The sequence below is a fragment of the Callorhinchus milii genome, unplaced genomic scaffold (genome assembly GCF_018977255.1).
Source record: "Callorhinchus milii isolate IMCB2004 unplaced genomic scaffold, IMCB_Cmil_1.0 Scaffold19, whole genome shotgun sequence".
Lineage (NCBI taxonomy): Eukaryota > Metazoa > Chordata > Chondrichthyes > Chimaeriformes > Callorhinchidae > Callorhinchus > Callorhinchus milii.
The window spans coordinates 9,551,753-9,566,799 of NW_024704760.1; the positions used below are offsets into that span (position 1 = coordinate 9,551,753).

At 44.8% G+C, this 15,047-nt stretch overlaps 1 protein-coding gene across 5 annotated transcripts in view; it reads left to right on the forward strand.

Annotated features, from left to right (window-relative positions):
• LOC103179056 (zinc finger protein 76) overlaps positions 1 to 15,047 on the forward strand; it is a 35,094-nt gene extending 20,047 nt beyond the window's left edge. For 4 of the 5 annotated variants that reach the window (XM_007894129.2, XM_007894123.2, XM_007894124.2 and 1 more), the window contains 9 exons: positions 133 to 246; positions 3,031 to 3,106; positions 4,005 to 4,130; positions 7,084 to 7,263; positions 9,521 to 9,748; positions 10,761 to 10,912; positions 12,268 to 12,438; positions 13,353 to 13,487; positions 14,461 to 15,047. In XM_007894129.2, the coding sequence (XP_007892320.1) occupies positions 133 to 246; positions 3,031 to 3,106; positions 4,005 to 4,130; positions 7,084 to 7,263; positions 9,521 to 9,748; positions 10,761 to 10,912; positions 12,268 to 12,438; positions 13,353 to 13,487; positions 14,461 to 14,565 (1,287 nt within the window). In that variant the 3' untranslated portion in view covers positions 14,566 to 15,047. The remainder of the gene's footprint in view (positions 1 to 132; positions 247 to 3,030; positions 3,107 to 4,004; positions 4,131 to 7,083; positions 7,264 to 9,520; positions 9,749 to 10,760; positions 10,913 to 12,267; positions 12,439 to 13,352; positions 13,488 to 14,460) is intronic. The other variant, XM_042342120.1, reaches the window with a different exon arrangement.

Sequence of the window (15,047 nt, forward strand, 5' to 3'; positions counted from 1 at the left end):
TAAAGCGCTATATCAAAAGCAAAAATGATAAGGGTTATTATTTGTTAGCTGAGGTGAGACTGGTATCTGGTAACGTGCTGTGCACATTGATGTCTTTAATTAACATTGAGTGGTTTTCTGATTCTTGTGCAGCGGGTCATTGATGGTGAAATGCGGCTCAGCAAAGGCCAGCAAGTTGGGGAAAAGGCATTCCGCTGTGGGTTTGAGGACTGTGGCCGCCTATACACAACTGCACATCATCTGAAGGTAAATAGCCGGCTTTCCCCGTTTGTTTTTCTTCCTTTTCTTCCTCTCCTGGAGGCATTTTGTTTATTTTACTAGTTCCACAAACACCAATTACCCTCTGGAACTTCCTCCACTCTGCGTGCCCGAGTGGGCATTACACACAATACAATATACACTTATTTTGCGCCTTTCGCATTGGAGGGCGCTTGGCAGTGCCCAGCGGGGATCAGAGGAGGGGAAGGAAAAGATGACCGATACACGTGGTAGCTTTGACAATGAGGAGGCATCCATCCCATCCACACCTGATGTCAACACAAATACCATTGATCTGGATAGAGATCCAGAGATGGAACCTTGTCTGATATTTCCCCACCCCCTTATTTCAAGGGTATTAAGGCCAGTTTTTCAGTTGTTTGACGAATGTAATCTGATTTAAACAAAGAAAGAACTTACATTTGTATAGTTTCTTAACATGTAAAAACTTCTCCCAGCTTTATAGTAATTCTTGTAGTGTGTAAATGGCTGATTTGGTCAGTCGTTTTATAATTGGTCATCCTCTATGCAATGTAATTATAAGACCATTTTTTGCTTAAACTGACATGAAAATAAACCGCTTCCACTGCTTTTTCCATGTAATGACCTCTCTCCTCTTACAGTGCTTAATCCACACCAATTTGTTAAATGACCAGAGCACTAGTGAATGTTTTGTCTGTATATAGTCATAAAGTGTGAGAAACCTGTGTAAAGTGTAAATCCCCTAGATTAAAATTGGTCACTCACTCCATGGCTATTTATGAGACAGCGTAAATTGTCTACCACATTTATCTACAAAATACACAGTCGCTACAATTCACAGTAAATCCTGTGAAGCATGTTGAGGTGTCTCATAAGGTGCTATATCAAATCCAAGGATTTTTAGAAGTGTATATAGAACAAATCCCTATTTGCTGAACCGTGCAATCCACACCAACTCCTTATTTTAGGTGAAGCTTGGATGATCCTCACGAAATTTAAATGAGATCAATAATAGATACAACAGTATTAAAAAAAATCGATGTATCCAGTAATCATTTATGCAAAAACTAATTTGTGTTATAAAATGTCACTCAGCTGAATGCCAGAAATGTTCTTGATGATTCTGAACATCTTAATATGAAAGCATTCTAGATAAGAATTATAGTCTGTGACTCGATGAGAATTATACTTGGATTATTGCACTCCTCCTGCCCCGCAGCAGATTTCTGGGGGGCACATTCCGTGCCATGACCCGTTCTGCCTTCACCCACTGCCCTCAGGCTGTGATTGAGCCTTCAGCCTCTCTGGCTCCACCCTTTGGAACTCCATCCCACAGTGCCTTCTTGCTCCCTCACTTACCTCCTTCAAGGCACGTCTCTAGACCCTCTTCGACTGTGCCTTCAGCCACCCTCCTATCCCTACCCTCCCTGCCCTCCACCCTCCTGATTCCCAACCCCCAGCTCGGGTTCAAATCCCTGACTGTCCAGCGCCTTGGGACGTCCTCCTATCATGAAAACCTGCGTAAATGTAATTTTTTGTTGTTCTGCCTTGAGATTGCATTAAAGTGCGTAGTCTGTTGTTGCCATCTAGTGGTAGCTCTGAATTCTTGTAATTGTGCTTACCATTTCTACTGCGCAAACACACATTTATAACAAGAAAGTACGGCACGGGCAAAGGCCATTCATTTGGGGGAGTCAGCTGGGAGTCGTGACACATGCGGAAACTCATCCCCGTGCTTGAGTATCCAAACCAGATGGAGAATTCAATGTCTGCCAGCTACACAGCTTTAAAATAGTCTCCAAAAGAAGCAGAGGGGAGGTGAGAAGAATTTTTTTCACGCAGCGAGTTGTTCGAATCTGGAAGGCATTGCCTGAAAGGGTGGTCGAGGCCGATTCGATAACTACTTTTAAGAATGCAGTGGACGGGTATTTGAGGAGGACGGGTTTGCAGGGTTATGGGGAAAAGGCTGGGGAGTGGGATTGACATTAATTGCTCTAATCAAAGAGCCGGCACAAACTCGATGGGCCGAATGGCCTCTTTTTGTGCTGTATGATTCTATGATGCACTTTCCCAGCAACAATAGCAGCCTATGGAGGAAGAGATCAATCATGGGAGGCAGGGAACCCTGGTGGGGTTGGGATTGTGGATAGAAGAAGATGGGGTTAGGGCAGAAGGGATTGGGAAAGGAACTAAAAGATACGGGGTAAAGTGTCATACTGAAATATGTTTGCACGAAAGAACGACTGGGCCAATAATAATAATAATAATCCTTGCATTTGATTCAGCACCTTATTACGTCTTCAAGACATGTCAAAGTGCTTCACAGAGTATACTGCAAAGTGAATTGACTGTATATTTTGTGGGCGAAAAGTGGCAGCCAATTGTGCACAGCAGTGTCTCACAAGCAGTAGCGGAATTGAGTGACCAAATTATTATTAGTGTGTTTTTGTGGGTTAAATGCAATAAGGTGCAATTTACATTTATGTAGTGCTTTTTACGTTGGGAGGACATGGAGTAGAGAGTATGGGGCATGTATTCTAAGAGAAATGGCAAGAGGGGGCAAAGAAAGAGGGACTCAGGAAAAGTGACTGCAACAATGCATCTGTATTGGGAAAGATGTAGAATCCATTATGGTTCCCCAGAGGTTGAGCCCTGTCAATGAATTTGGTGATTGAATTTGTCTGAACATAATTGGAAACTTCTGCGGTGGCCATCAAGGGAGCCATATTATTGCTAGCAGCAGGTGTGTTACAGAGTCACTTTAACACTGTGTTCTGTGGAACATTACAGGTTCATGAAAGAGCTCATACTGGAGACCGGCCGTACAGGTGTGAGCAACCAGGCTGTGGGAAAGCATTTGCTACAGGTGATGATTGTATAAATCTACGCACTGAAGTGGATCATGCAAGTGAAGTGGAAAATTGCACCTGATTAAATTGACTGCCTTGAAATTTGATTGTCAGTATGGAAAATAATCAGATTACGTTGATCTTAACTTCTTTTCCAAAAGAGAGTTGAAGTGAGATTTCCCCAAAATCTTTTTCTCTCAGACATTGCCTAAATATAGTGCTTGTGCTCATCTGGGACATTCTTGTCTATTCAAACATTTAACAAACTTTGACTTTGCTTTGGATGTTCTCCCCCCTCCTCTCACCCCCCCGCTCGAAAATACCTCGATCCCATGACAATTTCCATGTCACTTGTGTTGATTTGTGGGCAGAGTCTGCTTCCTAACGCATTGTGACATTGAGTTATTACACTAGCTCTCGGTCACTAGTCTGTTCCTAGGCATTTGTTGTAAGTGTGATGGGATGAATATAGTTGTACCTAGTGCTCATGAACCTTAGGGAATGGAATGAAAGCAAAACAATTACTATGACCTGTTCTTGCTGCGATGTGCTCTAGCTTTCTTCCTTTGCATTTGTCTTCTTTTGCTGTACATATTTTTTTTTGTACTTTGTTTTCCTGGTGTTCATTTTCCTTCTATTTCCATCACTTTTTCTGATGTAACAGATCAGGGTCTAATGTGTCCTGTTTGTGTAACGCTAGGGAATGTTTTACTCCAGGCTTATAAAAGTATGTCCTCATTATGAGTGTAGAACACAAGGGTCTCTAATGTTAACACACAGTGTGTGATCCACATCTCCACATTGGTTGCTTTGAGTATTACATTTTTGCCATTCCCTCCCTTAGTTTAAAACAAAAGTTAAACCTGTCAGTGAACCTGTTCATACCTCAATGTGTATTTTTTTGTTAAAATGCAGGTTACGGATTGAAAAGTCACACCAGAACACACACGGGAGAGAAACCGTACAAATGCCCTGAAGACATATGCAATAAAGCATTCAAAACATCAGGAGACTTACAGAAGCACATTAGAACCCACACAGGTAGAGTAATTGCATGGAAGCACACCTGCGAGCAGTGTACAGACATGTCCTTGCAGTCCGTTCGTACTTTTAACATGTGATTTAGAAGAACAAGTATTGTTTTTCAATATGCCAAAATATTGGAGGCAATTGAGCCCTCCAAATCACGGAGTTTGTGCGGAATATCTCTGTTTTATTTGCCTCCACATCCGCTTCAAACCTTCCATCTATCTCCGTAACATTGCCAGCCTCCCCCTCTAAGTCACCACCAATGTAGCGGAAACCCTCATCCACACTTTTGTCATCTCCAGACTTGATTGTTTAAAGTCCTGCTTGCTCAACCTCCTCAGCTCCACCCTCCACAAACTCCAGACCAAACAAAACTCCACCACTTAGAGTTCTTCTCCCACATTAAATAATGTTAGTCCATCATTCCTATCCTTCCCAGCCCCTCTAGGTCCGTATTCCCCAATGGATCAGCTTTAACATTCTCATCCTTTTCCACAGAAGACCATCCTTGCACCATTCTACATTATGACCTCTTGCAACCCTACTTCCCAGTCACTCGTTCTGCTCTGCCACCTCTGGCCTATTTAATGCTACTCCCGTCCATTCTGCCTCACCATTGATAGGCAAACTAACAGCCACTTTGTCACCTCCCTCTGGAACTCTTTCCTGAAATCCCTCTGCCTTGCCCTTTCCTCTCTGCTTTCAAATGCTGCCTGCAGACTCTTTGACTTCGCTTTTGGATCTTCCCTCCCATTCCCTAGCTTTCCCCAGCTCGGACTCCTGCTCCGTCTTTGTAAAACACTTTGAGACGGTCTCCCCATGTGAAAGGCGCTGTATTAAGGTGTAAATTGTTACTGTGAAAAAAAGATTGAAGAGATCTTTGAAATGCTGAGATGCAAAGATGGAGATCCAGACTAATAGCTTAACATAAATCAAATTAAAAACCTCGAGAATAGAAGAATACCCCCACCCCAGCACAGAGTAGGCAATGTGTGGAACAAATTCCCAACAAAAGCAGTTAATTTTGTATCACTTAATTCCTTCAAATACCTTAAACTGCTGGTGCATGCTAAGCTTTGTGATAATGAAGGACCCAGGAGGTCAGCCTTGGCCTGTGGCAAGTGACTTCAGGTTAGGGTACTGTTGTGTGGCAGAATTGGCCTCAATCTCCTTTAGTTTTAGTTTAGAGATTTCTGTTCCTGATCAATATCCTGTGATCCTTGCTAGCAAGGACAAATGTGCGAGCATCAAGAACAGGTTTGGGCTTTGCAAAGCAACCATCTTCTCCCTCCCCTCCAGTGGTGGAATAGAGTAGTCTGTAACATTGCTAGCCTTTAGTGAGATGTTTTCGCTTAGAGTCATATAACCCAACATGAGTGAGGCACTGCTGTTGGAAGAGGGAAGAAAATCAAATGTTAAGAATAAATGACAACTAAAAAAAAGTCAAGTTATTTTGGAGTTTGTACTGGGTCCATCTCTTTGTTTAGACACAGATGAAAAACGGTGTGAAGAACAAAGCAATCTCTATCATGGCCAAATGCCCGGTGTTAATAATATGCATGGTGTGTGGGGTGCAAATTAGATGCTGCACCGACGAATGGAGTGTTTAAAATATTTTATTATTTCAAGTTGAATTCTGATAAGAACAGATTACCAGTCAGCCAAGAAACCTTCATTGTTCCTGGGATTGTCATTTGGAAGAACCGCTGATAAAAAAAATTCAAATCTTTTTCCCCATTATTCACTGAATTCTTCATTGACAATTCAATATCAATAAAAATTGAAAAAACAAGCAAATACTTCACTGAATAGCAACCCAAACCCTGCACTGTCACAAGGTTCGTTGAATTTAGTTAAAATGTTTATCATTAAAAATACAAATGCTCAAGGAATATTAGACCCCTCAATAACAGTTTTGTGTCCAGATCTGAGTAGCAACGGTTTCTTTCCACTTCATTGTCTTCTCTTCCAAGGTTCCCCCGCAAGTCGTGAACTTGTATCCCAGACGAGAAGGCGTGTAGGCCTCTTGTATGTGCTCAACTGTTTAGAGGTTCATAGGAAGAAGAGCGCTTTGCATTTCCTCATAGTGTCAGCGATGGGGAAAACTCACTGCGCAGGGAATTTCTGGGGTGAATCCATGCCTGTCTGGTAGAGAGCGCAAGGTAAGGAATTCAGAACCATGTTAAAGAACAGCAAGGTAGAGTTGGTAAACACAGAGTTACACATTGGTGTTTTGGGCATTGGTGTGGTTCGTTACGTCATACATCTCCTCTTTGTTAGCAATGATACCATAACTTACCATATGCCTAGAAGTGCAACTTGTTTTGTTCACCTGTCCTCTCCTGAGGTGCTGACTCCTGCTGGTTACGATTCCACAGGTGCTGGAAGCCCTCTCGCCCAAGTGGCCATCCTTCACGTGTGAGCCCAGACGGTGAGTGTTGGCAGGCAATTTCACTCTGGGGAATGTCCCAACCAATCCCAGTCCTGTCCTCACTAGATGCCCACAAGCACACAATTCCTGATCCGAGTCACTGGATAGTGATCAGGGTCTGATTTTCCTCTTCTCTCCTGGGAAAATCAATTGAAGCACCCTTTCCACTGCTCTGGCAACCATCAGAGAATTCAGCATAGAGCAGGGATCAAAGCTGAGAACTTTGTGGCTCAATACCACACTACTCCATTTACCTACTGAACAATCGGGGAGTCAGATCAGGAATTCTAAACCAAGGGGAATGGGAGGATAGTGTAATATTTCACATTTAGTGCATTGAATACAGTTCAGTGGATGAACCTATAAAACAATAGCCACAGTGACTTGCTTTATTTGTTTATTTCAGGGTGTGGCTGTTATAGGGTATTCATCTGGTGCCACCACAACACAGTGTTGAGCCTGAACGTTTGTTGTGTTGCGTGCTGAGGAGTTTTTTTTCCCCCCAAGGAGTAACACCATCCTTTTTCCCAACAGGAGAACGACCTTTTAAGTGTCCATTTGAAGGCTGCGGTCGCTCTTTTACCACATCCAATATCCGCAAGGTTCACATCAGGACGCACACAGGGGAGAGACCGTACATCTGCTCTGAGCGAGGCTGTGGCCGAGGATTCGCCAGCGCCACAAACTACAAAAACCACATGAGAATTCACACAGGTGTGCCACAAGCAAAACAGCTGCAGCAGTTTGCACTTACACAGCACCTTTATAGTAATAATCCTTTGATAATAGCGCCTTTCACATACGGAGGGTGCCTCAAAGCGATTTATAAAGACTTGAGTCATAGTCCGAACTGGGAGGGGAGGGGGAAGTGGCTGAAGACCCAGTAAAAGATGGGGGGATTTCAGAAGAGAATTCCCTAAGGACAGCAGCTGACAACTCATAGGGTGAGAGGGTGGAGCAGATAGGGGGTATATGCAGCAGGCCAGAGTTGGTGGAGCGGAGGGACTGGCTGGGGTAGTAAGAGTGAAGGAGATCATTGAATTAGGGTGGTGGAAAATAGGGAGCCAGTGGAGCTGAGCAAACATGGAGGAGTCTGGTGTGGGAGAGGATACAAGTTGCAGAGTTCTGGATGGTGTGGAATTCAGGAGGTCGGTGAACAGGTTGTTAGGAAAGTAGCCTTTGGAGATGTGGATGAGGGTTTGGACTGCTTGGGAAGCGATGTAGAGAGTGTGGGGGGCGATGTTACAGAGATGTAAGAACTGGATGTGTTCAAGACCAGATGAAGGGTTTGAAGGAGAGTTGAGGGTCCAACAAAATGCAGAGGTTCTGCCTCAGTTGTCGGAGTGAACAACCAGAGAGGATGATACGGTCAGCTCCTGATGTAAGGTGACGCTGGCGGGACCCAAGAAGGAGAGGCGCCATTTTGTCGATGTTGAGTTGAAGAAAGTTACAGCTTCTCCAGGACATGATGTTTGACAGGTGTTCTGTCAGAACAGCAGTGGTCCTGGAGTCAAGGTAGAAAGCCAGAGTCTGGGGCTGTCCACGTGTTTGTGGAGGTGGACACTAGACCCACAGATGATGTTGGAAAGGGAAAGCATATAGATGAGGAAAAGGTGAGGATAAAGCCCTGAGGAACACTGCACGTTTTTGTATGGGGCAGCAAGAGAAGCTGTTAGAAGCAAAATATCGATACTCAGGAAGGAAGTGAAACCAGGAAGACACAGATGTACCAGGGAGGAGAGGCAATGGAGGAGGATGGTCAATGGTGTCGAAAGAAGTGGAGAGGACAAGGAGGCACAGGGAGCACAGGAGCAGGCAGAAAGAAATGTGTTTGTGACTTTGACCAGGGCTGTCTTGATGCTGTGGGTGGAAGCCAGGAAGCAGCAAAGCTGAGAGGTGATGACACATTTCAGTATCTTAATAATAATAATAATAATCCTTGCATTTGATATAGTGCTTTTCGCGTCTTCTAGACGTCCCAAAGCGCTTCACAGAATATACTGTAAAGTGAATTGACTGTATATTTGTGGGCAAACGCGGCAGCCAATTGCGCACAGCAATGTCCCACAAACAGTCGTGGATTAAAAATGACCAATTTATTATTGTTTTGTTTTGGAGGGATTATTATTAGGCTCTGTGTGGAGAGGAAGGGCAGGAGGTGTGCCTAGAACTGGAAAGTTTGAAGGGTGAAGTGTAGATCCACTCCATTTCTGCCCTCTTATCAGAATGAAGTGAGATCTGTGCTGTCACTGAACAGGGCCACCATCAGTTTCTGGTGTTTGAAGCAGCACCTCGTTTAGAGAAAGCCATTTGCAGAACTTTACAAAAATACTAATCCTAATGTTTAATATCGGGGTTTTTACATCAGGAGGATGTTTAAAAGCGCGTCCCAGACACATTGTAAAGCAAGTACCTTGTGGGTGAACACGGCAGCTAATTTGCACCCAGCAGTGTCCAACAAACAGCCATGAATTGAATGACCAATTTTACCTGGGGGATTGTTGGCCAGGACACCGGGAGAGTGAAACTCCCTACTCTTTCTGAATAGTGCCACCGGATCTTTAACAACCACCTTAACAAGTAGATGGAACTTAAGTTCAATGTCTCATTTGAAGACGGCACCTCTGACAGCATTGCCCCAGTCCTGCATTGAAGTGTCAGCTTAGACTATATGAGTTCCATATCCCAACATGGGGCATGAACCAACAAAATCTTGACTCAGAGGCGAGAGTGCTATCCACAAAGCCAGGCCTACTTACTTGTTTACATTTAAAATGACAGTAGTTATGATTTTATTCAGCAGCTTCAAGTACGTTAAATGATTATAACCAGTTGAATTTCCTACTTCTTGATGCATTTTGAACTGCAGGCAATAAATGTGGTCATTTTTACAGAGATGAGAGCTAGTTTTTTGTGGTGAACTTGTGCCCTGTTGTTTAGCCTCTGACTGATGTACTTTTCTTTGACGCAGGAGAGAAACCCTATGTGTGTACAGTGCCAGGCTGTGGGAAACGCTTCACAGAATATTCCAGTTTGTATAAGCACAATGTGGTCCACACACATTTCAAGCCATATAACTGTAACCACTGTGGAAAGACGTACAGGCAAACATCCACGCTAGCTATGCACAAGCGCACCGCCCACGGTGAGATGGACGCAACAGAAGAAAGTGAGCAGGCCTTGTTTGACCAGCAACAAAGTAGGTACCTGAACCACACTGACTACGCTGTCTGCTGTGTCATGTTACTGTAATAAGTGACTGCTGCCGTTGAGTGAGTTTATTACACTAAAACCCTGACTAGCTGGACTAACGGGGGTGGATCTGAGTCAAAGTGGATATCCCTGGCCAGCACCGAAGATGGTGAGGCTGGGAGAGGTGAGCCAGTGGGAGTGTTCACCCACACGGGCCGTGGAAATGTTTTTTAATGTTTTGATTTCGGGCCTGGTCCAGCTAGGTTTGAATTGCGGATACCCAGCGGGCCGGGGTGGGTGGGTTACTGTAGTGTTAGTGTTTCTGTCAACAATCTGAGCACGCGAGCTCCAAACCTACAACAGCAGCTGAGCCAGGAAGTCACATTGGTTTTTCTTCCTGTATCCTCGTGTGTTTTGCACGGTTTAACAGCTGCTCACTCACAACCTCACAAGGCTGAGACTGATAGATTTTTTTTAAAAAATAGATTTTTAAAAAACAGAGGGATTAGGGGATATGGAGATAGGGCAGGTAATTAGCGTTAGGTCTGAAGATCAGCCATGATCTTATCGAATGGCGGGGCAGGCTCCTACTCCTGCTCCTAATTTTTATGTTCTTATGTTCTTATTACAGTATATGCATTTAAATAAGTATAAACTTTCAAAATCTTGTGCTGGGATTTATTAGATCCAAGTATAGATTTGGATACAATTTGTTGTTGTGAGTTATTATTAATACTAAGAATTTTTGCATATGATAGTGCCTTTCACGTTGGGAAGACATCTCAAAGCTCTTCACGAAATGTACTGTAAAGTGTAATGACTTTTATTTCGTCAGTGGAAGTTCACAGTTTGATCTGTTTAGCATCTTCTCATCACCAGTTTTACCTTCAGTCTTGCGTTTACATTTCTTGAAAGGAGTGATGCTGTACTGTTTGTGTTGGTGGCTGACTTAAGTCTCTTTCTCAACCCCCCCCGCGCCCACCACCCTTCCCGCCCCCTCTGTACTCCATTGATTATAGCTGCAATTATGGAACCCCCAGTGAATCGACCACGCATTACGTACCTGTCAGGGGTAGAAGGTGATGATGGAATTCCTACTCAGGTTACTATGGTAACTCAAGATGGAATTGGATCTCAAGTAGCGCTTATATCACAGGATGGAAGTCAACAGGTAATGAATAAAATCTCAGCCAACGTGTTACGCTTGTTCTTTGCTTTCTATATGAATTTCCTGCATTTACTTATCTCTGTGGGATAGAAGGATACAGCGAGAAGATTAGAATGTTTTCTGATCTCGGTTGTATTTAGCCTAATTTTAAGAATCTGCGCCTCACTTTGATGTGGGTCCTTTCATCAGAGGGAATCCAGTTTGTCAAATTTATTTTAAACCATCAATCAGATCACAACCCACATTTACCCAATGTCTCATCAAAGTTCAGATGCGTGCTATAATACAATATACAATTTACAATTATATAGAGCCTTTAAGGTCAGGAGGATGTCTCAAAGTACTTGATACTGCTGGCTGGCAACCTGAGGTGGGGGGAAGAGCTAGGGGGGAGTGGGGAAAGTAGCAGGTAGTACTGTTTAAAGCCACTGTGTATCGTTAAATACAGCTGAGGTAACTGAATTCACAATGGCAATGTCTGACAAATGGATAAAGAAACAAGCTAATCCCTTCCTGCCTTGGCACCTCCCTACCTCTTCAACCTGCTTACTTCCCATCCCACTACCCGCTGCCTCCGCTCGACTGGCCCCGGCCTCCTGTTTGTCCCTTGTGCCCTCCTTTCCACCATCGATGGCTGCACTTTCAGCCATTATGCCTCGAAACTCTGGAACAATCTTCCTCTATCCCTCCACCTTGCCCCCTCTTTCCCCATTTTTAAGTCGCACAAACTGTGTACTTTCACTTCCTCTTCAACCGGGTCTATGGCCACCTCCCCCTGGCTCAGCGTCGTACTCTGCCAGTGTCAAGGGACGCTACTCTGTGAGAAGAGCATTATATAAATGCATATATAAACGAACAAAGGAAGATTCTAATTGCCAACATAGTGGAAATTGGAATGAGAAAAGTATTCAGAGGATCAAGCCTGCCCCTTTCATACCCCATCCACTCTCATCTCCTGGGGAAATTACTGTACAGATAATCCCAGATCCCCAGTGATCACCAACCAAATACTCCAGCTCAATAAAGAGATACCAACTGGTTCACTCTTAACACTTCACATACCTGGGCAGCTTCGGTATTGACGAAGATTTTGTAAATTGGAAATGTGTTATTTACCAGAAACTAACGTCATTACTCACCCTTTGAAACTATCCCACAGTCCCTTTGCTTCGCTCCCTCCATTGTCTTCTTCAAGGCACATCTCAAGACCTTCCACTTCCGCCGCACCTTTGGCCAACTTGCGCCTGCCCTCCAACCCCCCCCAGCTCGGGTCTAAATCCCCGACTGTCCAGCGCCTTGGAACATCCTCCCGACATGAAAGGCGCTGTGTAAATGTAATTTTGTTTTGTATTGTATTGTATTCGTCGCAGGTAAACCTGTCGCAGGCCGACCTCCAGGCCCTGGGGACAGCTATCACTATGGTCACTCAAGACGGCACCACGATTGCCGTACCAACACATGAAGTCACAGGGTCTTCGGGCGCTCACACAGTTACCATGGTTACGTCAGATGGCACAGAAGCACAACAGGTATGCCGATGCCCCCATAATTACAAAGATTAATAGAGAGTGTAAACTGAAGTATTCAAACTCTCTATTGTGATGATTTGTAATACTTTCATTAAAAAAAATGGATCAATCCACTGATGGATCATCAGTGTTAGCCAGTGAGGAGCTAAACCAAACACCAGCAAGGTCTGGGTTCCATCCTTAATCAGCGCTGAATTATTTGCTTTCAGCCAGTTAGCTCTTTGAGGTAAAACGCTATTTAAAGTATCCTGTTTTAGGGAGAGCATAATTGGCCAGAGCTGCTGTTTCTGATTACCATACAGCAACTTCCGTTGAACATTTGGGTAGAATAGGATGGAGTTAGATTACCACACGAGTCATGATGAAATAGCCCGCCAACACTCAGTGACAGGGCTCACATGGGAAGCCTGGCATTGCAGTGTAGTACCTCTCTCTCAGTGTGCTGAACCCCAGCAGTGCGTTCATGAAGTTCCCAATCAGTTTGATTGAAAGGAAAACTCACTTTAAAAAACACCTGAGTCGCTGAAGAAGTGCTTGACCTACTTTTGCTGTGTTTTCCTAATAATGTGACAGAAACAGAGAAGTAATGTGGGGAACTACAGGCCCAGTGAGGTCTACCACTCAGTGTTGGGTCACCATGAGTCAGCATAATGCACAAGACATTGAGATGGAGCTGCTGTGCACACAAGGAATAACCTTGATGCTATCTGTCGCCATAACCCATGGAGTAGAACTCTCCTAACTGAGGTGTGTCGTGTGCAAGTGAGGAGCAGGAGATTGGGAACGTACTTTTCCTACAAATTGCTAGGTTGATTTTTTGAAAAGAATGAGTATCGCTTTACTCCAGGCTGTTTCTATTGTATGATTGGGTGACGTTTAAGAGCCTTGATGTTTGTGAACCCGTGTTTGTCCAGGTTGCGATTGTGACGTCTGATGGGATGGTGACCGGAGATTCAGCCTTAGCCGCTCTTCACGCAGCAGAGGTTGTGCAGCACCATCAGCAAGTGGCATTGGTAGCCACCGCTAATGGGACACAGATAGCAGTACAGGTGTGTGACGCAGTGCAGGTCCAGCTTGGACTGGACAAATGTTTCTGTATCTTTAAGGCTGTGATACTTTGTGAACGTGAAGTTAGTGGGGCAATCAACAGACTGTTTGGTCAGTGAGAATGTTTATTTTAATGACTGAAACACCTGCACACAGCTATGGGGTGTGATTGCCACACTGGCCATGGCATGTGATTCCCGCACTGGCTATGGGGTGTGATTCCCGCACTGGCTATGGGGTGTGATTCCCGCACTGGCTATGGCGTGTGATTCCCGCACTGGCCATGGCGTGTGATTGCTGCACTGGCTATGGGGTGTGATTCCCGCACTGGCCGTGGCATGTGATTGCCGCACTGGCCATGGCGTGTGATTCCCGCACTGGCCATGGCGTGTGATTGCCGCACTGGCCATGGCGTGTGATTCCCGCGCAGGCCATGGCGTGTGATTCCCGCGCAGGCCATGGCGTGTGATTCCCGCACTGGCCAAGGGGTGGGATTCCCGCACTGGCCAAGGGGTGGGATTCCCGCACTGGCCAAGGGGTGGGATTCCCGCACTGGCCAAGGGGTGGGATTCCCGCACTGGCCAAGGGGTGGGATTCCCGCACTGGCCATGGGGTGGGATTCCCGCACTGGCCATGGGGTGGGATTCCCGCACTGGCCATGGGGTGGGATTCCCGCACTGGCCATGGGGTGGGATTCCAGCACTGGCTCCTGATTTTAGTTCAGCTACTGGATAGTTGCCATGTTGGTGCCAGCAGCTCAGTAAATTCCATGTGGTTTTAGCTTGAAACCAGAGGAGATGGGGCAGAAGCATCACTCGAGCCTTATCATGAGAAATGTTGTTTTACTTATTACAATAGCGACATACTCTCGCATTGAAGGGATTATTTAGCTTGGGAAGTCAGTTCACTGCTTAAATCCCTGACTATGAGCCCTCTCTGTGTAACGTCCATTGGTGTTGGTATTTGTCTGTTTAGTTGGAGGAACAGCAGACATTGGAGGAGGCCATCGGCATGGCGGCAGCAGCAATCCAGCATGAAGAGCTGACACAGGAAATGGTCATGGCGGACAGTGGCCAGTGAGATCGGGGACCAGGAAACGAGGGAAACATAGAGAAAGAGCCTAGAACTGTCCAATAAAATCCTGGGAACCAAACCGAAACTACTCACAGACTAAATCAGTCTATTCTCAGGACTAACAATTTACTGTGTGTATGTTATCTCAACTCAGGTTATTTTAAATAAATGGTAAGGATTTTGTCCAAGACAGAGAGTTTTAGTGCTGCTGTGCTGATCTATAGACGCGTGGATCCCCTTGTACAGTATGAGATTATAGTTTTATTGAAATTTCCCATAGTGTTGCTTTTTTTTAAGATGAAATGTTTACTAAAAGTGGTGTGGGGTTGGGTTCTGTGCCGAGCTGGAGGAAGGAACGGGCTGGGCGTTTAATGTCAATCAGTGACAGATTTGCATATGTACGTGCTGTATTTAAAGACCAGCATTTGATGCTATATGAAACTGTATATTATAATAAATCTGAAAAACCACACACTATTCTTGACCTA